Consider the following 25,686-nt stretch of genomic DNA (forward strand, 5'->3'; position numbering starts at 1 on the left):
AGCCACGGGTCCGAACGTGACGGCGCGTTGCACGTGACTTTATCCTCCATCCATCACTCCGTGGGACTCTCAGTAGAAACGTAATTATGACTTCTCTCTAATCCCCGTTCTAATTGCTAAAGGAACCGTTCTTTCATTCTTTTTTGAACGTACAGGGTCATTATCCTGCGTTCTTTCTTCTCGCCGAGGTCAAACGTCACCTCCACGCAGCACATTTTCCTTGGAGCGTGTCACGTGTTTCCGTTTGACACACTACTGTATCCCTCTGAGCTCCAGCTGCGTTCTAATAAGCATTTACTGCGTCTCCACAACAGACGCGGCCTGCTTCAAAGCCGTCCCTGATTCTACTCGGCCTGTTCTGCAGATGCGTCGCAGAAATCCGAGGCCGTTCTTCCGTGGACGGATGGCTCTGTCTCGTGCTCCTGACAGCTGCGTGGGCTTGTTGTTCGCTCTCTCCTGAGTTGTTTTAATAAAGTTGTTCTGCAGGAGTCGTGAGAGAAGATTAATGGACGCACAGGAAGCGTGGCAGTTGTGAGAGGACGCAGGACAGAGCGGGCCAGCAGCCATCTGTTCCCTCTCCTTTACAGCTCTCTTAATGGAGAAGCAAACCAAACAACACGGATCTGAGCCCTGCAGACAGACACGCACATGCGCCCGTGCGCGCGCACGGCTAAACACTACACATCACTTTACAGAGAGAGAGAGAGAGAGAGAGATGGGCTTTTGTCATTGAATTCCCTCTTGTTGGATGAACGCACGTGCGTGCGTGCGTGCGCGCGTATACTTTCTTTTTTCTCTCCTACCTTTCAGCAGAATAAAGTTGGGCGTGAGCCACGGCTGTGAGATTTAGATGAAAGACACAGCAGCCTGGCTGGAACGTGATTAAGAGATATGTTCTTGAGGCAAAACAGGACTTGGCATTCGCTGAGACAAAACCAAATCAAATTAAAGCAAAAACCACGGCCATTGTTGTGGAGCGTCTTCTGTGCGCGTGCGTAACGCCGGGAATGAAACAGTGACCGCGCAGCATCACCGACACAGTGGGTTTATTCACAGTTACACGCAGACACTGACTAATGATGGCGGTGGCCAACGATGCCTAAAGCACTTTATGGAGCTGCCTGGGTTGTAAAAAAAAAAAAAAGGTTTACTGCATGTGGTGGAGCTGAATGGCTCGCTGAACGAGGATTATTGTTCACAAGTTATTGTTTGAGATGAATTCACGCAGACGCACTTGCTCAGATCTCCACCGGGCTGCGCATCCTCTTCCCCTCTGTGCCCTATTCATTATTAACCTTTAATGAAATCTACAGTCCGGACTGTTTCTCATTGTGTTTGTTCGGAATGAATGCGGCCCGCGTCACATTATATGATAACATGCCCCCCCCGCCCAGTGAAGACATCTGTACGACATGATGAAGTTTCCTCTCTGAGTATCCATCCTGTAATTGAGCTCGGGGAGAGGAGACGTGACATGCACGCAGAGGAAGCGAGCAGGCCTCTTTGCGCCATCCCTCCTTCTTTCATCCTTTCCCTCCGCGCGTCTCCCACACGTGAACGCGCGCACCGCACAGACTGCCGCGGCTTATCTCCCTTTCCTCCCCGACACGGGGCATGCAGCTCGTTCTCTTACCTGCTTTAGCCTCCCCACAATATCACTCACGGCTCACGCCACAATGGCCCGGGTCACATAACTGTGTCGTCACGAGCTTTCCACGCCGCCACGTGCACTGATCTTCATCAGCTTCATCACCAGCGTCTGTTGTAATGTTGCTTCCTCCTGATCTTGCGTGGCGTGGATCACGAGGAACCTGAAGTGAGATTGGATTAAATATTAACACAACCTGACGCGGCCCCCTCCGGAGCCCCCATATCCCACTTCACAGGATACAATTAAAAACATTCCCACACGCACCGAGTGGAACGCTTGTGAAGAGCATGCTGCTTTACTGACTTAAAATAAATCTTATACTAATCTATGTAGAACCTGACGAGGAGGAGGAGGCCAAGGTTTCCGTGCAGGCACTTAGCTGAGTGGAGGGGGGGGTGGAGAGATGAGGCCTGTACATTATTTATATGTGCTAATGGTGGCTGTCTCTGTGTGAATCAGCAATAGAACAATCTGCTAAAATAGACACGCAGCTGTAATCAAGGCCATACATTTCCTCTCCTGCTGTATCCTGCTAACTGCGGGGTCAATTGGACTCGGTTTAGTAGCATTTGAAAGTCTTGCAGTCGATTATCTCCTTTTAATGGAGACGAAAGACAATGTCGGAGCAGATTGTGGAAAGAAAAGATTACCTCTGCAGGGCTATTCGTGGTTGAAACGCGCGTGCAGAGGAATACCTCACACAGTTCCTTTACTTTATCAAAGATATGATACATCTGCTGCTAAGATAAGAACAATAACGCATGTGCTTAGCCTATAGTTTCGTCCACAAAAGGAATCCATTAGTCTTATTGTGCAGCCCTTAAGCTCAGCATCATGGGGGGGGGGGGGCTACATGTGCCTCTCATTTCCTATGGCAGTCCACAAGTATCCTTCAACATCCTATTGTAAAGTTTACCAGGGGAGAGGTTCAGTGTGTTAAAGTGCCCTGAGAGAAACGCTAAACGATGTAAACGCAGGCAGCTGCTCGCTGCTAAAGCGGCGCTGTGGACGAGGGAGGCCCAGGCCATGCAGGCTGAGTCAATGTACAGTATCTATATAACATTATGGGCCGGCTTTCATGTCCTCGTGCGCTGTAATGGGAACAAGGTGAAGGCTAAGGGTATAGTAAAACGTGCGGCACACACGTTCTGCTTGTCTGCAAACACAACATCGCATTTGGATAAAAGTCTAAGCTGTGGTGTGATTGAGTAGCAACTACCATGGCTTGAAGCGATAGTTGTATTTAATAGTCTTAATAGTCTTTTGGCATTAAGAGCAGAGCTCCTCAACATTTGCTTTGAGGTGTCGGACCTCACTGAAGTCGCTTTAAACGAGACGCTATTAGACGTAAGTATATTCTTACATTAACTTCACCATCTCTAGTAGCAGAAACCAGAATGCACGTATAAATACTATAGGATATATGTTTCATGCGCTTTACTGTAGTAAGGACGCATTCTATTTATTAGTTATGGGATCGCGATTGTTTGACCCAATGGCCGTTAGCGAGATAACTCAAAAAGTCCTGGACGGATCTTGATGAAGTTTTCAGGAAATGTTGGGAATGTTACCAGGAATAGATTATTACATTTGGTGATGATCCAGAAGAGAGCCAGGATTATGTGGCAGTTTGGATTTTACTAACATTGGAGTAAACGGTGCTTGAAAATGATCTCGGTTGATTAACGACCAATGTTTAAGGAATTTGACGCAGTCATGTTGGGTGGGGGCCTCTGTCTCACCTCCGGATTTCCTCCGGATCGGATCCAGAATGGAGTCAGGGGGAAAAATAAATAAAAAGTAACATTGAAAACAAAATGTACGGATTCAAACAAATCTATTCCAATCTGTTTTGGAGATGATCCAGATCACCATGTGGACGGTGTAAATCCAATGAGGAGGGGAATGAGCTGCTCGGCGGAGGTCTGCACTCTCTGAGTGCTTTTCTAGTTCTGATTTGTTTTTGGTGGAATTCCATTTCATTTCATTCTGTTTCATTTTTAACCTTACTCAGCGACCCCTCCCTTTACCATTGAGTCAAATGGAGCTTCCCTCATGGGGGGGGGGTCAATAAAGGAGCATCCTGTTGTAAACATTACATCCTTTTATTCTGTAGTTTTTAACGAGTTGACTCTTTTCAGCATTAATCAGTTACTTGAAGCCTTTCCACAATGAACCTGATATTAATCACAACAATCAACTCATTTCTTTCACACATCTAGAGCAGCTGTTCAGTCATTTCTTCTACTGTCGGGACGCCGCTTAGCTGCTGTAGCTTTTGAGCGCCGTCGATGTTGATCAGATGCCGAGTAGTCGAGCATACTTGAGCCATCTTTACACACAAATTAAAAAAAAAAGTGTGAAGGTGGCAGGAGCACCCCCCCCCCCCCCCCCCCGCTTTGGAAATCATTGTTTTCAGCTGTGCTGTTTTTCTTGGTTCATATTCAGGGTGGTCATTTATGTTTCAGAATCACACGCAAATGGAAATGTAAGGAAGCGCTTTTAATCAGGATTGAGATGAATAGTCCAGCCAGGCACTATTTAGAAAAAACAAATACAGCAGCACCATCTCTGATTATCGTTTGACAGCAGGCCGACACCCAAACTCCATTGAGCTGTCTTCAAATATGCAAAAATGATATGATTTTACAATGATTACATATTCACTTCCCCAGCTGGCTGGCTCCGAGCGTCTCCATTTGTCATCGACTATTGTGTCCAATTATATGATTAGCTTTGAACACTCCAGCACTTCGAGAGCTCTCGTGTGTTCTGCTGCGGAGAGTGATTCACAAACAAAGTCATTACAACATGTATTCACACATATCAAATAACAAAACAGATGGCCAATGTGCTCGCCGCCTGATTTGTTTTCCACATGAGTGCTGGGGGAGAGAAAGAAAGAAAAAAAAGAAGAAGCATTTTGTGTGTGAGCTGCGTTTAATGCTGACTTTTTATTTTTTTTATTCCCAAAGAAGAGCAGCTGGCTGTCGCGCTGTGAGATCGGCTCCTATGAAAGACAATCTTGTTTTCATTAATTTATCTACAACAAAGGCACTTGTTGGGAAGATTTAGAATTACGGCGGGTAAAGCTTCCGGATAATTCATCACAGGGACTTGACAGGAAACGTAATTGTTTTAAATGCCAGTCGCCGTGAGCCCCCCGGATCGGTTTTCTCTTTGATGTCTAACAGGTGGGACAAATAGACATCGCTCTGATGTTTCATTTGACCTTTAACCTCTTGCTTATAAATCCATTTGTAGTCCACTGGCCAATAAACCTATCATCACGCGAAGAACCGCAGTTCCCAGAATGCTATGTGAGACTGAAGCCTTGGAGTCTGCCTCCTCTTATTAAAACAACCGTGTAAATCTCGCCTTTACGGCTCACAGCCGGGCTTCATCCTGACCCGGGGCCACTGCACCGACCAACCAGCAACCGCAGGGCCTCATCCTTTAACCACAGCATTAAAACAACTTATTTCATTGGCATTTAAACTTGACTCATTTGTGAAGATGTGAGAAAACACTGAAAGGGTCAGTATTTCTTTAAGGGACGATGATCGCTACGCCATTGATCATCAATGCAGGAGCCATTGTGAGAGATGCTGTGGTCACAGCAGAGGCTGTCTGAGACGCTACTTAGTCCCCGCGTTGCACCGACTGAAACTGCATCGGTGTGGCAGACACACTAACTTGATTATTTCAACAACTGACAACGCCTCTCAAAGCCGTCACATTTCAGAGCTGCATTTTTCTGCTTCATTTAGAGATGGCAGAGATAAATCTTTCATCGATGCATCGCTTCCCTGTCACTGAGGAATGGGTTTAGGATGAATGGCTACATCTTGACTCGTGTTGTCTGCACTCATGCCAGAGACTTTTAAGCATCGCGCGCGCGGGAAAGGTTTCCCCTCTTCTCAGGTTAAGGTTGCCTTAAATCTCGTAAATAGCCCAGCCGACAGCTCGAGAGGAGGTTACTGTAAATGCACTTTAAGCGACTGAATCATTTAACATCTAATCAATACGATTCACATTGCGCCATAAACACACTTGTGTCCGATTCGTGGTTGAGGAAGCGCTTAAGGCTGGAGTTAACTGCTTCTCTGTGATAAGGTGGACTTTTTATTTATTTACTTCACAAATGTGAAATATGTGCCTTTATTGAGTCCGTTGACCTGCGTCAAAAAAGAAAGAGGAGGAGGAGCAGAATTCTTGCTGCGTCCACTTAAGAGAAGAAGAAACCTGTCTTGTCTGGTGGGTGGATGGGATCTCGCTGTGCCATGCTGCCACCGCCTGGTGGACACGTTTATAACATGTCCCTGGAGTGTCCCGCGTGGAATGGAATGGAATGCCTTGAACCCACGAATGTGACATCCGTCAAGCCAATTTAGTTTATTTCTGCTTTACGCAGGTGGCATCATGCAGCACTGGAGCCTATATTTAATACTTGCCGCTGCTTTGGGTTGTAACACAAAAGACACAAAGCTGAAACCCGTAATAAAACCCATTTTCCTGGAGGTTCTCCTGCGTGAAGGCGGTCGGAAGTCAACCACGACGAGGCGGGGCAGAGTTTCAATGCTTAGACACAACAGCAAAGCAGACAGTGGGACACTGTGGGCTGCGTTTTTAATGATGGCAGGCTTTACTCGCGCCTGCATGTGCTACACCTGAGCCACGGACGCCCAAGTTTAGTCTGCCGTAAAAAAAGAAGCTGCAGGAAGCATCTCGAGTCTCATGGGCGAGTCAATCAGCTCCACACACACAGATGCTTTTGCCACAACAGCAGCTCTCCCATACTGCGCTTGTAAATTATACCTTGGAAATTAATTGCAAGTTCCCCGTCCTCTTGATGATAACCTGTGTTTACAGTGCTGCATTCAGCGTCCCTCTGTGTGCGCGGTTTAAGGCAGTTGTGTTACAGCATTGCGCTGGCCATGTTGCTGCCTGTGTGTGTGTGTGTGTGCCTGCTCTTCCGTCTCACACTCCTCAGATAGTTTCTGTTCAGGATGACGCTGATCACCCTGTCCTGGAACTGCTTGGAGACAATGTAGTACAGAATGATGTCTAACACCGTGCTCAGGTTCATGAGGAACGTGGTGAAGGCGGCCCACGTGGCAAAACCCCCATCTTTGCACCTCCCCAGCAGACAGAGGACGAGACACACGTGGAAAGGCACAAAACACACCAACATCTGGACGATCAGTGTGATGATGATGCGGAGGGACTTCTGCTTCACTTTCGGTTTGAGTTTAGAGGTGCGGCCTTGGATCAGATTATCCACAACGATGACGTAGCAGCCAATCATGATGCATATCGGAAGCAGGAAGAAGAAGATGAGCCGCACAAGGTTAACAGAGCTGTCATGGCGCATGTAGATGATGTCCTGCATCTTGATGCAGGTGGTGAAGTTGGAGCTGCAGTCAGGGTCCTCCCCAGAGAAGAGGAGAGGCAGCGTGCAACCGAGAGTCATGAGCCACACTCCCAGACTTGCCACCAAGGCCTTTGGGGCGTTCCTCAGCTCTTTGCCGTGCTTGGGCTGGACTACCGCCATGTAGCGGTCTGCGCTGATCAGCGCAAACAGCCACAGCGCCATGCAGGGGTAGAAGATGGTGAGTGCTGCACTGATTCTGCAGAAAAGGTCCCCAAAGGGCCAGCGGTCCTGGTGGTGGTAGGCCATTCTAAACGGGAGCAGCAGGATGAAGGTGAGGTCCACCACCGCCACATTTATCATGTAGACCGTGACAGAGCTCCTCCTCTTGGTGGTGAGAGCAAACACCCACAACGCCGTGAGATTGACGACGACTCCGATGACGAAGACAAAGCAGTAGAAGATCAGGCCCGCCGTGCGGTACTCCTCTGGCCGCTGCTCCAGCCTCGCCGCACCAGACGCGTCGGAGACATTCAGGAACAGCACCATTCTGAAATGTACGATATCAGTATAAATGATCTGAGTTCAAGCCCTTATTATGTGTAATTGTGCTGCTGTAGATAATTGATGGCATTTGTTGTTGTTTTTATTTGTTAAACTTGATCAATTGTAATTTAAATCAAACATTGACATGTGACATACTTCCAATAAAATCTTAATTAAGGAGGAAAATATTTGGGAAAAGTGTCAATAAGTAAGAAACGCTTTAGATCTGAAATGAGTTGTTTGACGTTTTAATAGTGTGAGAAGCAAAAGCAGGTGAAGGAGCTTACTTCTGGTTATTCTGAAGAAGGGATCCCTTATGAAGACATCTAAAAATAGGAAAATAAAAACAATGAATAAGCGAGAGATGGCTCTAAGCACAGACAAGTTCTGAGTTTGGGAGAACAGCTAGACATAAACGATGCACGGACTCTGGATGGGACAGGAAGGAACCCGGCATCATAGTTCAAGGTGAATCCAGATCTTCCTTTTCTTTAACAGCGTGAGACATAGCTTTATATAGCTTTTTAAACACTTCTGTCTGCTATAAAGAAACCACTTGATTTCCATTAATTATCTGTGGGTGAGAAAGTGGAGATGTTTGTTCTTGACATATTGCAAATAGATTTTGTGAAGGAAGGGGACAAACCATGGAATATGCGTAGATAAATGGGCAGATGATTTTTTCCATCGCTTCCCTTTGACATTGAGGCTTTTTTTAAATTCCGGAATAGATCCAGTTGAAGAGGTGGATCCATGATATTTGTTTTTCAGAGGGCGGCCACTCAGATTTGATGGACAAAAACTACATAATATCCCCAAGACGTCCACCAGGCACCATGGCCCATGCAGTATACTGCATCTTGTTAGCCCTCTGTTTTAGTGTCACAAACACTTTAAGATAACTAGCAGCAATTATCCTAACTTAAAATCAAACTACCTGAAACTCTATTTGGAGAACCTGAACTCCCTGCGGGGTTTTGCTGTGAAGCTTTTCTACACATAAGTGGGAAGTGAAAGTGAAACGGATGATTTGGATTAAAGTAAATCACACAGCTTCTAAATGTGCACAGATCTGTCAGCATTTCTGCGTTAAAATCTCAGTCACGTGTGTAATTTGTTTGAGTTGTGCGTTTACATTCCAACAATGTTCGAACCCATAGAGAAGCTCACAATTTTATTTAACATAATGGTTGATGGAATGTAATGAAAGAAACCATTATTATGCGGCCTCTTGCTAGAAATAAAATCTGCTTTCGGACAGAAGCAGGTATGTATGAGAGAAAACATGCAACTTGGGTCCAGGTCGTTATTGTAACAGATAATTATTTCTCAATTACCTTACTTGGTTAAATAAAGGTTAAATAAATCAATAAAATAAAATAAAATAAAATAAGAAAACTGAAAAACTTCACTTCATCCCTGAACACTTCTGCCCGAGTCACATCAGAAGACACGGAGACAACAAAGACAACAACTCCCATGATATAATACATTCATGTTAAGGCCTCCTCTAAAGGAGGCCTTAACGTGGCAAAATGACTTCTTTCTGCGTCATCTTAAAGGTCACACTCGTGAGGTAGCCTTGCCTGAACCATAAAAGTCTGAACTTACCACAGCGATCACAGAAAAATCTAACTGGTGCCGACAGGCTCATGAAGCAGCACCGCCATTTATCGGAGCGCTCAGCCAAAACAGGGAAGTGAATGCTTTTTCAAAGGGCAACGTGATGGAAGTGGTGGCGAGGCAGAGCGCAGTGTAAAGCCCCCCCCCCCCCCCCGATCACTTCCTGTGTTTTGGATTCCTTTACAGTATCTCTGTAGCAGAACGCAAAAAGGCTACAGCATTTCACAGTCTGCAATTACACTCCCTTTAAGAAAATGATGCGCCATTAGAAGTGGGAGTGTGTTTGGCAGGCAGAGAGATGGCAGATTTAGGGCGAGTTATTGATTGGAAAAGTGGGGTCTGTCACAGCACATTAGTTCTCAGGGGAGTAATCCACAGCAGGTTGCTGTGAGAAGCATCTGCTGCCGGAGAGAAGTAATTAAAAGCAGGATGTTGAGGCAGTTGCCATATAAACAGGAAATAAGACGGTGGTAATAGACACTTCACGCTGATGCTGTGAGATGGTTTTACACCACGGCGACTTAATGGATGCAAGGTGAAAAGCTCAAGGTCAGGAAGGAGCTGGACGGAATACAGATTCAAGCGTCTGATTAATCTGTGTGCTAGTTGATAACAATTGTGAGTTCGGACATGTGGCTCGATGAACAATCCAAACTTCCCACTCGCGCCTCATGATGCATGTTGTCTTGTCAAATAAAAAGTGAGTTGCACTTTCTTCAGGCTTCCAGCGTCTCATTCTTTGTGCCTCCTGTGGGCTCTGATGCTCAGTTTATTTCCATGCTCATTAAGCACTTTTTTTTCTTATAGTGTTTATATGTAAGACACTCATTCAGTCTTATTCTTATTCCCAGGAAATAATTATCTCTTTGCTTGTCCTCACAATGTGTCGAAAAAATCTCATACCAGATGGTACTTTGTGTTCATTGCAATATGTTGTTATGACAACAGTCTGTGTGATGATTTCCTCTCTTTGATTCTTGTCATGTGGCCGCCTCAGTGAGTCCCCAACTCCATAATAGATCCTCGGTTTTTATAGTTCACCTTTGTCCTTAACTTCACAGGTACAGCACCTACAGATGTCTGTTTGGGTTCTGTCATTTTTTTAATCTCCTTAAATAAATTCCTTTTTTTAACTCTGCATTTCTCTTTTTTCTTATTTATAACAGGTGATGGCACAATTAAATTAAAGATGAAGTGGTATTCTTGCTTCACCTGTCAACGAGAAGGTGTGGCATGTAGCATGCACCTGCAAAACGTCCGTTTAACTTCCTCTCACACCTCCTTACCCGGGTTTATTCTGCCCTCTAGATGCCATAAATAGGCACTAAAAATAGACCAATATTTAGAAAACAAGTGAAACTGATTCATTCTAATTTTGCATTTGTAGATGCAGGATTAGTCTGTTTTAAAATAATATAAAGTATTAAATAATTCTGTATCTGTGGCAACAATGGCAGAACATGATGTAGAAGACCTTTTAAACAAAAATATGTTGAGGAGATCACTGCAAGCTTTTGTAAACTCATCTTTGCCGTACAACATAGCTTAGAACCAAAGTGCAGCGATCATCTCAGGTATCATTATTCTGTTATCCTAAATCTCCGTGTATTTCCTTCTCTCCATCTCAGATTAGGTTTGGCAGCTGAACTTGGCTGGTTTAACTGAAAGGTTAAAGCCCCCCCCGAGAGGACAGTTTTTGGCTCCTCCACAAAACATCAAAATGTCGTTGGGAATTTGTCAAATGACATTTACTCCTTTACCCTCTTTGAAAAATCCCAAACTATGAATATGTAAATATGTAATTTGTTCACAAATTGTTTGTGATTTCACAAAATCCTGCTCATATGCTTAAAGTGAGGAAGAAAACAAGATTCTAGTGTCAAACATAATACAGGAAGGGCTCATTGAATAAAAGCTGCAAAATATTTTTTGGAACAATACAGTCATTATTATTCAAATACATAACGGCTGTCTATGCATTTTTCAATGATGCATTTATATAGATGTAGAAGGCATTGTGTTAAATCCATCAGTGTAGCCAGCGTAAAAGGAAAATGCATTCTGGATGTTAAAGGCACGGCTCGTGTGTTTATTCCTCCATCCCTTTTCATATATTTACAGATTGCACATTACTGCTACGGCAGCCCCGCTGTTCGGGGCCAGTAACAGAAACAGCCAGTTCCCCAAAATCCCAAAAGAAATTAGGTTATCTGAAAACAATAAAACAAATACCAATCAATCAATGAAATAGCAGTTAATAAGGTGAAATACATAGTTAATTAATTAGATTACATATACCAGAAAGGGCCAAGTCACTAAACTGAAATGAATATTAAATTAACTCATTTTAAATTATTATTATTATTAATATTATTATTATAATTGTATTGTATATAATTGTATATTGTATTTTTTAAATATTCAACAGAGAGAACAAAAGGTACTGTATTAAAATTATGAGAACATATAGCAAAAATTTGCTATAAGTTGTTTTTTTAGCATTTTAGTCATTAATTTTGTTGAAACCTCATTTAACAAAGAAGCGGCAGCATTTATCAAAAGGTATTGGTTGTGGCTAAAGTGGATCATGAGCTTGAGGAAATGGCATTTCCTGCAACAAAAGCTCTATTGGTCTGAGGACAAGAGCGGAAGCTGCATTAACAACTTCCTCAGATTCAAAAACGAAGAGGAAACCTCTTAGTTAGGAAACCTTCGTTTTTGAAACTGAAATAGCTGAGACAGTCAGTGGTCCCACCAAAACAGCCAGCTAACCACCCCTAAAAAAAGAAAAGATTAAAAATAAACTATTAACCAACAACAACAAGAAGCAGCCAAAAGTTTGGTCACAGTCTACCAAATGAGCGAGTATTGTTCGAGCTGTTGACAATTTAAAAGGACAAATGTAATTTATATTTTGGCAGCACAATAATTTACAGTCTAAATTCCACATGACAGTAAAACATGTACAATGGATTTGGTTGGGTTTTTTTTAGAAAAATGCAATTTATTTAACATTATACAATTTCACAGTCCGACTTCCGGCCCCCCCGATTACGCTGAAGGCGGCGCTTACACATCAAGAGTAGGCAAAGCAAACCAATAAACACTACCTGCCATGTAGCTGTGAATAACTGAATTTAAGCATAACTTTAAAATAAATCTACACAGACTCCCTTTAAATTAAGCTGCATTTTAAATCACACCCAGCTTCATCACAAAGAAGTTCATGCTCAACAGACAAATGCATTGTGCTTCCCAACCAAATAAACGTCATCAGTTGGCAGGCAGAAGAAATCATGAGAGTGCAACTGAAACCTTTCTTGAGATAACACTGTGTTTAACTGAAACTTGAGCTAAATAAAACAGCAAAGTATTTGTTTTCATCTTATCTTTATTTTACTCAGGTCGTGTGGCTGGGATATGAAGGGATTGTTGGGTGGCAAATATTCATTTCCATCAAAAAAAAAATGATGCTCAAGTGATTCTACTGCATCTGGAGTACGATTCTGCATATTCTGTACAGAAACGCAAGTCAGATCGACCTGCAAATGTTTACTGTCAAATTCCAGCACACACCAAGACTCAGTGTCCGGTGGAGACTAGGGCCCGCTTTTCTGTTAATAGTTCCAATTTTGTATTTTTGTATTTTTTTGCATGATTTACCAAGATTAATGAGGAAACACAGGAAGTTCTGAGTGATTCCATTTAAGTCTTCCTTGGTGTAAACCCTAATCTGGTCCAAACGAGTCCTCGCGGGCGTGATCCACATTATTGATTGGTCTTGATGTCAAAACTCAGCGTCTGTCATCCTGCTCTTGTTTCCCCTCCTTTCCTCGCTCACTGCAGGGCTCGCCTTTCTGCAGGTCTCTCGCCGGTTGGCCCAGCAATAGAACTGTTGAGTGGAATCTTGTTACCATCTACAACCTCCTTAGAGGAGCCTTCTGGCGATGTCCTCACCGCGCTGGAGAAGGAAACGCTGACCTGTAGCCTCAGCAGCTTCAGAACTTTCCTCTTGTAACCCTTACAGGCAAAGAAGTAGATAAAAGGGTCCAAGCAGGCATTGAGGTTCATCAGGCACACGGTGATGTGCAGCGATACCTGGAAGGCCGTGAGATCGGCGCAGTCAGGGCTCGAGACCAACTTGCGAATCATGTACTGCAGGATGTCAATGTGATAGGGGCTGTAGCAGACGACAAAGACCAGGGACACACAGCAGATCACTCCGATGGCCTTCTGGCTCCGGCCAGACTTTTCTGTTAAATGATTGGTTTTAGCTATGAAGTTGAGTTTGGAACATAAGCCGGAGTAGCACACAAGCATGGTGACCAGAGGTATGACATAACCAAGGAAGACTGCACCAATCAGTATCGTGGCAATGTTCTCGACTTCCTCAAAGTTGGGGTATTCCATACAGGTGATGTAGCCATCAGGCTGCCTCCTGGTCATACGCATGCCCAGCAGCGGGAGAGTCTGTGCCAAGACCAGCAGCCAAATGCCAATACAAATGTAACGGACGTTACCGACCTTCCTGAGTCGAGCAAAACGCAAAGGCAGGACCACAGCAATGAATCGGTCAACACTGAGACAGGTCATGAAATTGACCCCTGCATAGGTGTTGACATAAAAGATAAAGCCTGAGATCTTACATATCGCCTCACCCAGAGGCCAGTGGAAGCCCAGAGCATAGTAGGCAATCCTCACAGGCAGCGACAGGGTGAAGAGGAGGTCCGAAATCACCAGGTTGAGAGAGTAGAGAGTGGTGGAGTTAATCTTCTTCAGATTGGGACGGATGACATGCAGAGCAAGGCAGTTACCAAAAAGTCCAACAAAGAAGACAATGCAATAGACAAGAGGTATGAGGACCCGGGCATAGTCTCTGTGGTCATACAGGGTGTCGCATGTAGCATTGCCAGAGGGACCGGTGGTGGATGAAGACGTCAAGGTCACCGGCATATCGGTAAAGCTCATCTTGATATTTTTAGTCGCAGTAACTGCAAAATAAAAAAATAAAAAAAACGTTAATCATTTTCTTCATGCATGTTTTCATATTACATTCGTTTTTCCATTTGATTTAAAAGAAACAATGATCCATTGCATTATTATCAATGTTAAACGTTACTGCTGCTGTCATTGCTTCTTTTGTGTCAGACAGGATGTAAAAGAAGTTACGCATTATATCGTGATGCCAGGACCGAATCTCTGACCGTGTGTCTGTAATAAAAGAGTCGAGTTCTGTGAAATCTAAATTAGATTAAAGGTAATTAAAAATATGAACAGTGACTTTCATTGTTTCACCGTATAGTTGACAGATCAGAAATGAAGGTGCAATGGTGGTATGACTTAAGTAGTACTTTTACTCTTAGCACCAGTAACTGATGGATACTATTGGAATGGTTGCGTTGTGCTGCCACCTAGTGGCTCCTTTTGAGCAAAGCCTCAGATTAAATAGCAAATGCACAAACAAGTCTTCATATTATTTAAGATGATGTTTTTCTTGTCTTTCTATGGCTGATCGTGTATTTGACTCACAGGACATGCCTGCTTTATGTTTTTTTGCAGCTAAAAGTGACACGACGGAAGTCTGTGAACAATGCCAGGCTTTACTGTGATTCTGAACGCAGCTGCAAAACAACTTGGTGCTGAGAGACGGCCTTGCATATATGAGGAAGTCAACTTCCTCAGGGGGCCCTGCCTTTGGAAAGTTGAGCAGAAATTATAACGCGCTTGAGCACATGGTGAAGTGAAGATGCACATTTCCTGGCCCATTCATGCAAACACGCAAGCAGCTGAATGATTCTACATGCTTTCATTCTTTCACTTTTTCAGTTTATTTTCTAATAAAAATAAACTTAGAAATGTTCATGCAACAGTTTGATTTTCTTTCAAAAAAAAAAAAATGCTGTAATGCAATGTTTTTTAAAGTGGATTCCAATTTAAAAGATAAATCATACCATTTATTTTTCGCTATAATTTTAAAGCATATAAAAATGCAATGACAATGGTCATTGGTTTCATTCAGTTTCTGCAAGAGAGCATATAAACCCAAACTATTCATTCCGGTGGGTAAATCCGATCAATAATGACTCTGTTCTCACATTTTGCCACTTTAAAAAAGCTTGAAAACATCTGCCTCAATCTGCTTGAGAACCTCAAACTATTGTGAAACTGAGTGTGTTGTAACTGAGACTGAAACAAACAAGGTGTTTTTAACAGTACGTTTCCTGACAAGTCTTGTGCTAGTTCATAATCCATTATGACGTTTCCTAAACTATGGAGTTATTAAATGTTGTAAACGCCATTCTACACTTTAATACGAGAATGATTACGCAAGTAGTAACCTTTTCAAGTTGGCTTTCAATGCAGAGATGTAAAATATATCTGATTAAAAGAAGATTAAACTGCCAACGAAAATAACCTTTTTATTATCCAAATGGTTTAAAATCACACATGAAATCATGAAATGTTGTCCCTGATCCCAACAGAAGTAAAGTTTGAAGTTTGTGAAGGAAACTTACCTTACAGATGATAGAATATTGTTCTGACAACATTACAACCACACTGCCCAGAGTGTGACACACAGCATGACATAGAATTCACGAGCCACTGCCAGTAGCCATGGTGACAAAATATCCTGACCCCCCCCCCCCCCCCCCCCCTTGCTCTCTCTCACTCTTTCTCTAACTTTCTCTCTCTCTTGTCACATCAGACTAAATGGACACACATATGTTTTACTTTGCACTTACTGAGTGATGAACCTTGTGCCGTCTGTGAGATATTTTGGGGAAAGGTTATGCTTCATAGCATGTTGTGTGCCATGTGTGTAAGGGAGGCTCAGCTGCACAGAGGGCACATCGTGATTTTTTTAGCTACCTTGTTGTATTGATAAAAAGCAATTGTTTGAAAAATACAAAAGCTGCGCTGCATAGCGTACACATTTCTCTCTGATAATCCCCAAATTACATTTGGTACCTTTTTTCAGTTTCGTGTAATTTCCTCTCTAGGCGCTGCAAATGAGTATCTTATATGGATTTCCCCTCTTGGCCTTTATTACTTTGTTCTCAGAATGACTGTAAAAAAAATCACTTTATTGAAAATCAGACAGGTAATTGTGGTAAAAAAAAAAAAAAAAGCATAACATAAAGAGCTGTGTGTATGCCCTAGATTTTTCCCCACTGATTTCCAGTGTGATGTGACATTTTGACCAATGATTTGTGGTGAGTGCACATGAAATCCACACAGTCTAAATGCCTCAGCAGAAAAATAAAGGCAGTGGTTTCCGAGGCAGCGGCGGGAAACCACTGCCTAGCCCCAGACATGCTCTCATATGAAAGCAGAGAAGGTGTGAGATGAGGCTAAGCCTTGACTAAATGCAAGGAGGAAGGAGGAGATAATATAACGTGGCTCGTGTAGTGACCGGTTTTACTTCAAAAATTAACTGATTTTTATGTTAAATATTTATATACGTATTTAAAAAAATATTTGATTTCATGCACAAAAGTAGCCTACGTAATTGATTCGGATAAAAGTTTTTCCTGTTTTCCTGTTTTTTTGCACACGTTTGAATCCCTCTGACGCTCTGCGTGTCAGCCTACTTCCTCCTACATATTTTCGCCAAGAAATAGATTATAATGGCACAACGATACATGCATAAACGTTTACCTGCATCCTTTGTTGCTCCCATTCATTCATTCATTCGCCATGGTTATTCATTTGAAATGTGGCAAATAATGTTAATAGTTAAATGTGACTGAATATTACGACCCAATCCATTTAATTTGTGATTGGCCACGACCTTCCTTTGTTGCACACCAGCCCAGTGGTGATCTGGAGGAAGCAGTCTGACTTCCTCATGGCCTGGCCTTGTGGATCTGACTCACACTGGGCTCCAGACAGTCAGCGCAGGCCTATTGCTGACAGACACGGCATTCCGCCATGTCTATTCATAGACGACAATGGGGCTTAACACTAATAAAAGGCCCTTTCCGTTTCTTTACACTGTTCCTCTTAAGACTGGGGGCCTTATTTTTAAACGAAAATATAAACCCATTGTTATGATGCTGCTGATAAGATAATTATCCTTGTGCAGAAATCGAAAGTCAAGATGCCAGAGCACATTTTTCAAAGATTTGATACTAATCGGCTTTCAGTGCATCTGTGCATCATAAAGGAAGGGAGAAACTTCAAAATGAACATCTGTTGAATTTAATCTGTTGCTTATTTGCCAAGGATGGTCCTCTCTTTAATCTGATCAAAGATTAGCGCTGAGATCTAAACGTGTGATTCCCTTTGTTAAGTTAAGAATCTAGATTATTATTAAAATTTTACGTACAGCGATCTTGTCGTCTGAATAAAGGCAAGCCTCTACTGTTTAATGTTCAGGATGTTCACACTGTGCTATTGGTGCCAAAACAAGCAAGAACCGAATTAACTGAAAAGATTCTCAAAGCAGGCCGCTGTGTTGTTGAGCAAAGTGGTTGAGATAAGGGTGGAAAAGTGGTATAGGAAGCTTCCGTAGTGTTCTTCTGACTTCTTCAAAAGAAAAAATATACATTACAAAGTATACTAGAAAACGCACTCAGAGAGCGCAGACCTCCGCCAAGCAGCTCATTACCCTCCTAACTGGATTCACACCGTCCACATGGTGATCTGGATCATCACCAAAAGGTTCTAAATTGTTCTTGGTATCTTTATACACAAACATGAAAAGCAAAACTGAATCAGAGTTGTTGTGCATTTGTGTATTTTTGACAGATTTATGATTGGGGTTTTTCGATGTTAAAAGGTAATATTTTTTCCTGACCTCATTCTGGATCCGATCCAGATGAAATTTGGTGGTGGGACAGACGTCCCCATCCTACATGACCGTGTCAAATTCCATAAACAATAAACAATAATCAACCAAGATATTGAGGAACAAAGTTTGAAGCTCCCTTGACTGATTTCAAAGTGATCCGTAATCCAGGATCTCTTCTGGATCATCACCAAAATTTAATCATCTCCCACCCGGACCTTATGCTGTCTCCTTCAAGCCTGGCCCTCTACCAGAGGTCTGGGAGCTTGAAGGATCTGCAGGATTTTAGCTGTTCCTAGATCTGCGCTCTGCTTCTTTTCAACGCACCTCATCAATGGGATATGGTTGATTAGGAAATCCTCAATAACATAAGCATCACACTTGTCAGTGTTGTGAAAGGAAGGAATGTAGTGATTTCATGTAATTAAGCCCAAGCTTAATAATTGAACAGCACCCTCTGGGAAATGCTTTGCTTTTCATTCCACACCTGCTGTTCTTTTATTATGCCTGAATGCATTGTCCATCTGAATGCATTGAGAGGAGCTTGTTCCACCTCTGTGCTATCTGGGGAGGCAGTCACAGACAGACCTCTGTCAGAATGGAGTTCCCTGGAGCTGCAGAATGGGTGTGAAATTGTTGTAACATGTTCAAGTGCGCCAAACCTAGAAGATGTGGCTGTGCCTCAGCAACAGGAAGTGCACTATGCACAGAAAATGACTGGGGACTGGGGAGATAGCAAAATATATCAGCTTTTGTGCCTGTTGTTGCCACATATGTACATCACACCTGTTAATGTTACAGAACACCATCGCACATCGAACACACACAGCAGGGTGGTGTAGTGACACCTTGGCCCGGTCCAATTTGAACACACTGAAGGGGTTATAGGGAAAGAAATTTGTTTCACCACTGTTGGGCAATGCCTGTCTGCTTGTGTCCAACCGTCTCATCAATTTAACACCAGGTAGCAACCAATTATTTGTATATGTCTATGTGTGTCTGATAAATTATAATATACTTTGTCACCTGATGCTGATATTTTAATTATTATATCTATGGATCTTATATTGAAAGTGTTCCTTTCTAAATGAGAGATGGTAATTCAAATCCCTAGATCTAGTTCAACAGCACTCTAAAAATCTAAATGTCACTGTGTAGCGTATTTAAATTGGAATTGGCTTCAACCAAAATATGATGATTTTAAAGCCTACTCCAAGTATTTGTTGTACAAAAAGAAATCTGAATTCTCTGTATTTGTATTTTTCTGTTTTGTATGTTTTAGATTTTTTAATGTTTTTATGTGTTAGACACGGCAAACAGTACATACATGTGACTTTATATAAATACAAACATTTAAAAATTAAAAGCAAAGCCTTTTTTTTATTTTTATCAAATGATTAATACTATTCCTGGGCAGGAAGCACATGGATCATTTTTTGGTTGGAAAGCAGTCATGACAGGTGTGAGTCCACATCAAAGTTTTTTTTTTCTCTCTTGAACATTCAACATCACAAAATCAAAAAGGTAGAACACACCTCGACAATCCAGGGTGTGTTGTCTGAGCTGAGTATGTGTAGTGTCCGGGTTGATGACAGATTAGCTGCAGGTGAGCCTGGGAGCACAGGTGACCGGAATGAGCTGATTGCAGGAGGAGGATCTGGAAGACAGGATAAGTTAATGCATGGAAAGCACAGGCCCGCCTCAAGATGAGACGTTTATGGAATTTGAAAGAGTCATGTAGGGTGGGGATCTCTATCTCACCGCTGAATTTCATCCAGATCGGATCCGGATTCCGGGTACTGTCTCTATTTTTCCAAAAGTAAGGGCATACATTGCTTTCAACAGGATTACGGAAAAGCTGCTAGACAGCTAGATGAATCTTGATTAAAAAAAATCTGAGTGCAAAATAGCCATGAAACCCCGCAGTAATAATTTGAAACTACGACAGTAACTTAATTCATGAACGTTTATGCAGCTTTTTCAACAACCCAGGAAATGTTACAGTACCGGTAATGGCTAAATTTAGATAGGGGAATCTGCACTGCAAACAATGTGCACCTGTTTAACCACAGACAAACATGAGCAGGAATGAGCCCTCTGAGGGGGAGAAGGAAAGGTGGGTGTGAAAGTGGTGATGATACACATCTGCACACTTTCACACAACTCGTGGCAGATATATATGCGGCACATTGTTGTCATTTTGGTGGAGTTTTTCCAGTTAATGAAAAAAACAACTAGAGACTTCTCTAATTTTAAGCTCCATTGCCCAAGAATGAACAACATAAGTCAACTAGAAACAAACATTAACACTTTTGGCACATGCCTTGACATGTGACAATATAACTAAAAAAATAAGAAACAAAGGAAATGAAAGTTGTGTCTTCCTGCGTTAATGATATAGAAGGTTTTATTTAACTCAGCTGGAACACATCTCTCACCCTGCACACAAACCAAGAGTCATCCAGGAAACAAATTAAAAACCCTTTAATTAAAAATTAATTAATCATAATTTGAACCTCATCATATGGCTCCTGACAAAGACTGAAAAACTATTTTCCTCATGTCAGTCTTCTTCAGGATCTTAGTAACTTTTGAACGCAATTCAACACCTTCACAGAATAAACACAGTTTCAGGTACAATTTTATTTTATCTGTAACTTTATCTGATTTGTGTAATACTGCATCGTACTCTACTATGTGGTATCTAATGTAGATGTCATTTTTACCCAGGCATTGTAGGCACATTTATTACAGTAAGTAAGTAAGAAATTAAACATGTTCACATCTGTGATTCATTTAAGATAAGTGTGGATTCAGATGATATGGATAGTGTTACCCCAAAACATAATGGACTGTTTCTTGGGCCATAATCTGTCTTTCCAAAAAGTGTTGTTGTTTTTTTACAACATTTTGAGTAATCCTTCTCATTTTATTTCTTGGCATATAGAGGATGGTTTTCCTTGTATTATGGTTTTATCAAGTTAACTTGCCCGAGGGGCTCAACGTAAGATGTTTGATTTGAACTGTAGTCTTAGTAGACCATCTAAAGGGTTAGGAATCACTTCATCACAGTTTAACAAACTAGGGGCCCCTCAAAGCGCACCTCGCCTAGGGCCCCCACAAAGTTAGAAACCGCCCTGCATGTATTACAAATGTCGTTCACAGATTAAGTTACCTAAATTGTAAAAGTAATCTATTAAAGGCATATGTATACACTTTTCACAACAAATACACTGATATTACCTGCATGGGTAGTCTGCAGAGAAGGTCAGAAATGGGCCAATCAGTTTGCTTTGTTCAGTAACTAATTCTGTCAGGAATACCAGTGTGAACAGGCTATCTGACAGAGCCAGGTTGACCAGATGGAGATAGAGTTGATCTCCTCCTTCCTCCAGCAGATTACACGGGGAACCAAGCTATTAGTACACACACTGATGCCTATGCATCACAGATGCGCCGGTTCAGAGAGTTCAGGCCAGGGTGATATTTCCACCATCCATCTGACTTTTTACAGTTTGAAAGGAACCACACAAAATAATAAATCCCTAATTAAATCACCACCGAGCAGTAGATTATGATGCTTGAGATATATCAGGCAATGTGGCACACAATGCTGAAATCACTCCTTTTCATTTTGGCAAAATATGTCTATTAAATATTGTGCCGTTGTCACCTCCAGCCATTACACGATGCACAATGAGCAGTGGCGAGTTTGACGAGCGATGTGATTTAGAGTACAGCAAATCCAGAGATTGATGCTGCCACCTTCAGACCATAGAGACAACAAAAAATAGGGTTGACCACGCTCACAATCTTGTAGATACAGTGTCAAGGGGTTTCTTTGCATGTGTATTACTACAGTTTAATAAAGCAATCCATGCATGTGCAGGACCGCTTTCAAGCTTTAAAGAAGAGATTAGAACTGATAGTATGTGAGGTTTTAGATTCTGTGTCTGTAACTGAGGTTTCTCAACTCTGTCTCTGTGTGGCTGAGGTAAACTCAGCCGGATCTGAAGAGGAGCTGAGGGGAGGCGAGCCACCGGTACTCGCATCACAAGCCTGCGATGTGTGGGCGAATTACATCTCAACCGCCAACCATCCAAAGAAAGATTCGAACACGGAACAATCTAAAGTGGAAAAAAACATCAATGTTAGATTCTGAGAAGAGATTAAATATGATAGTGAAGGAAGGATGAGAAGTTTCATTTCAGCGAAACAAGTCTTATCTATCTACACTGATCTGAAGTGAGAGCTGCTTTTTTGGCGAGGGACTCCTGAGCTAATGTTTAATATACAAGATCGTTTCTACAGAACTAAAGACAAGAACAAAAAAAAGGAATGAGCGAAGAACTTCAATAAATTCACGTTTTTCTTTTCTTTAAGAAACACTTATTTCTCAAGTGAAACCAAACGGCTTTGTAGAATGCACATTTGATATAATACATGTTAGAGCAGTGACCAGCTATAGGTAGAAGAGAAGCAGACGGGCTACTATGGGTCATCTTATTCACGCACCAAAGCCTTTTCCGGTGCTTTGAATAGAAAGTGACGGCTGCTGGATGGGCAAAAGGTCACTAATCATCACCACTCAGATGCATTTAAAACACAGCTCACTTAGGTCACAATGAGAACTTCCATGTAGACAATGTCACCTGCAGGTTAGGAGCCTGCTGCACTTCGGCCTGCATTTCACGCTCCATTAATTTGGAGTGCAGTTAAACATCTTATATCATTTGAATGAAAAACCGGGAATGGACAAGACACTCGTTTATGCAGGGCCTCGCTACATGCCCTGAGGGCCTTTCAGCGCTAAACAGTCCAAATGCAAAGGCGGACATGAGCGATGGCAGATGATCGCCTCTGCTCATGCATTTTCACGTTCTCTTATATTTTTTGATTTGATTTGAATGCTTTATTTCGAACATGCAAATTAAAAGACAAATAGAAAACAACAAACCGAAAAAAAATGATAATAGTCAAACCAACAATAACAAAGTCAAATTAACAATAATAATACAAACAAAACATGTCCGAAAAGGAGTAGGATGAAGCATTAGCTTTTTTTGAACCTACCCCCTCTCCACTACTCAACAAGCCATTCCTCTAAAATACATACATTGAATACATTTCCAAAGTAAATAAAAAATTGCAATTATAAACAAACATATATTTTACATATTTATTATTATTTATTTATTTATTTTTGCTAGAAAATAATTAGAAAATGAACCCGATATATCCACAAGATAGAAAATAAATTAAACAACAAATATACTTTCAAAAAATAGAGTCAAAAAGTGTAAATAACTAATTCATAAATCACTCGTGAAAACACCTGATCATTAAAGCCCTTCTCCCTCACTGTATTTCATGAAAACCTCGTGTTTGTACCGCTTTTTAAACTGGGTCATGCTTGGACACTGCTTGAGCTCCGCACCCAACCCATTCCACAACCTGACTCCACAAACAGAAACACAGAAACCTTTTAATGTTGTACGTGCCCGCTGATGTTTGAAGTAGTGCTCACCCCTCAAGTTATAACCCGCAACTCTAGTAAAGAATAATTTTTGAATATTTCCCGGAAGTCGATTGTTTATAGCTTTGTGCATGATTTGTACTGTTTGAAAATGAACCAAGTCAGTGAATTTTAATAGTTTTGATTGTAAAAATAATGAATTTGTGTGTTCTCTATAACCGGTATTGTGAATTATCCTTATAGCTCTTTTTTGGAGTTTATATAGTGATTGTGTTGTACATTTGTATGTATTGCCCCAAACCTCTACACAGTAATTTAAATATGGTAAAATAAATGAACAATAAAGAATGTGGAGTGATTTGTGATCCAGAATATGTTTTACTTTGCTCAGAACTGAAATGCTTCTTGACAGTTTGCTTTGTACATGTTTTATATGCAACTTCCAGTTTATTTTATCATCAATAATTACCCCAAGAAACTTATTTTGATACACTCTTTCAATATTGACCCCATCTACTTGTACCTGAACCTGTTTTTTTTTATTACAATTACTGAATAACATGAATTTAGTTTTACTTAAGTTTATTGATAATTTGTTTCTGTCAAACCACATTTTAAGTTTTCCCATTTCAGTAGAAATCCTCCCCACTAATTCCTGTAAGTCCTCTCCAGAACAAAAAATATTCGTGTCATCTGCAAATAATACTAATTTTACGTTTTCTGAGACTTTGCAAATATCATTTATGTAGATTATAAACAGTTTTGGACCTAACACTGACCCCTGTGGGACACCACAAGCAATGTCCAAGCATGACGATGAATATTCACCCAACTTCACAAATTGTTTCCTGTTGCTTAGATAACTTTTCACCCAGTGCAATACTATCCCCCTGATCCCATACCGTTCAAGTTTATTGATTAATATGTTGTGATTAATTGTGTCAAAGGCTTTCTTAAGGTCTATGAATACTCCCACTGAATGCAGTTTTTGATCTATAGCAGTTGTAATCCCCTCAATTGATTCTGTCAATGCTAGTGATGTTGAATGATTTGCTCTAAACCCGTATTGGCTGTCAGAAAGTAATTTATATTTGTTTATAAACTTGTCTAATCTGATATTGAATAGTTTTTCTAGAATTTTGGAGAATTGTGGAAGTAAAGAAATCGGCCTGTAATTTGTGAAGTGGTGTCTATTTCCAGATTTATACAGCGGCACAACTTTAGCTATTTTCATATTGTTGGGAAATTTACCAGTTTGGAATGATAAGTTACAGATGTATGTTAAAGGTTCTGAAATCCCATCAATGACCTTTTTTATGAGATTCATATCAATTCCATTTGAATCAGTGGATGTTTTGTATTTACATTTATTTACAATATCCGTTATTTCATTATCTTCAACTGCTGTGAGGAACATTGAACTAGGATTTCTTAGTATAAGACTATCAGTCATATCTTTAGACAAGGAATCAGGAATTTTTCCTGCCAGGTTTGGCCCAACATTTACAAAAAAACTATTAAAGCTGTTTACCACATCATCCATGTTTTCCTGTTTAATATTATTTTCAATGAAATATTGAGGATAGCTCTGTTGTTTCGCACTATTTTTAATAATACTATTTAATATGTCCCAAAGTCCTCTAATATTGTTTTTGTTATTAAACAGTATTTTACTATAGTATTCCTTTCTACATACTCTTATAATATAGGTTAACTTATTTTTGTATTTTTTGTATTTAATTTCTGCCTCTTTAGTCCTTTGTTTTAAGAATTCTCTGTATAGAGTATTTTTCTTTTTGCAGGCATTTTGTAACCCCTTCGTGAACCAAGGGCGATCTTTATATTTTTGTTTCCTGAAGTATTGTTTTATTGGACAATTTTTGTCATACAGTGATGAGAATATTCTTAAAAATGTCTCATATGCACTGTCGAGATCACTGTCTTCACACACCTTTCCCCAATTTTGTGCCAGCAAATCATTCTTTAATCTATTCATATTTTCATCTGTCCTAACTCGTTTATATTTAGTTCTTGTCTCTGGCTGATTTCCCTGATGATAGTTGCTGTTATAAATTGTAAAAACTGGCAAGTGGTCACTGATATCGTTGATTAATATTCCGCTTATAGGACTATTTACTATGTCATTGGTGAATATGTTATCGATTAAGGTGGCACTATGAGATGTGATTCTACTAGGTCTAGTGATTTTTGGATATAAACTCATGCTG

General features: G+C 41.2%; 2 protein-coding genes across 2 annotated transcripts; both read right to left on the reverse strand.

Annotated features, from left to right (window-relative positions):
- Positions 1–6,569: 6,569 nt before the first annotated feature.
- Positions 6,570–7,571, reverse strand: gpr18 (G protein-coupled receptor 18). Its single transcript, XM_068746724.1, has one exon. It carries the CDS (start codon positions 7,569–7,571, stop codon positions 6,570–6,572), a length of 1,002 nt encoding a protein of 333 aa, XP_068602825.1.
- A 5,457-nt stretch (positions 7,572–13,028) lies between these two features.
- Positions 13,029–14,159, reverse strand: gpr183a (G protein-coupled receptor 183a). The gene has a single exon (XM_068746650.1). It carries the CDS (start codon positions 14,157–14,159, stop codon positions 13,029–13,031), a length of 1,131 nt encoding a protein of 376 aa, XP_068602751.1.
- Positions 14,160–25,686: the final 11,527 nt, after the last annotated feature.

Source organism: Brachionichthys hirsutus, chromosome 12 (genome assembly GCF_040956055.1).
Source record: "Brachionichthys hirsutus isolate HB-005 chromosome 12, CSIRO-AGI_Bhir_v1, whole genome shotgun sequence".
Classification (NCBI taxonomy): domain Eukaryota; kingdom Metazoa; phylum Chordata; class Actinopteri; order Lophiiformes; family Brachionichthyidae; genus Brachionichthys; species Brachionichthys hirsutus.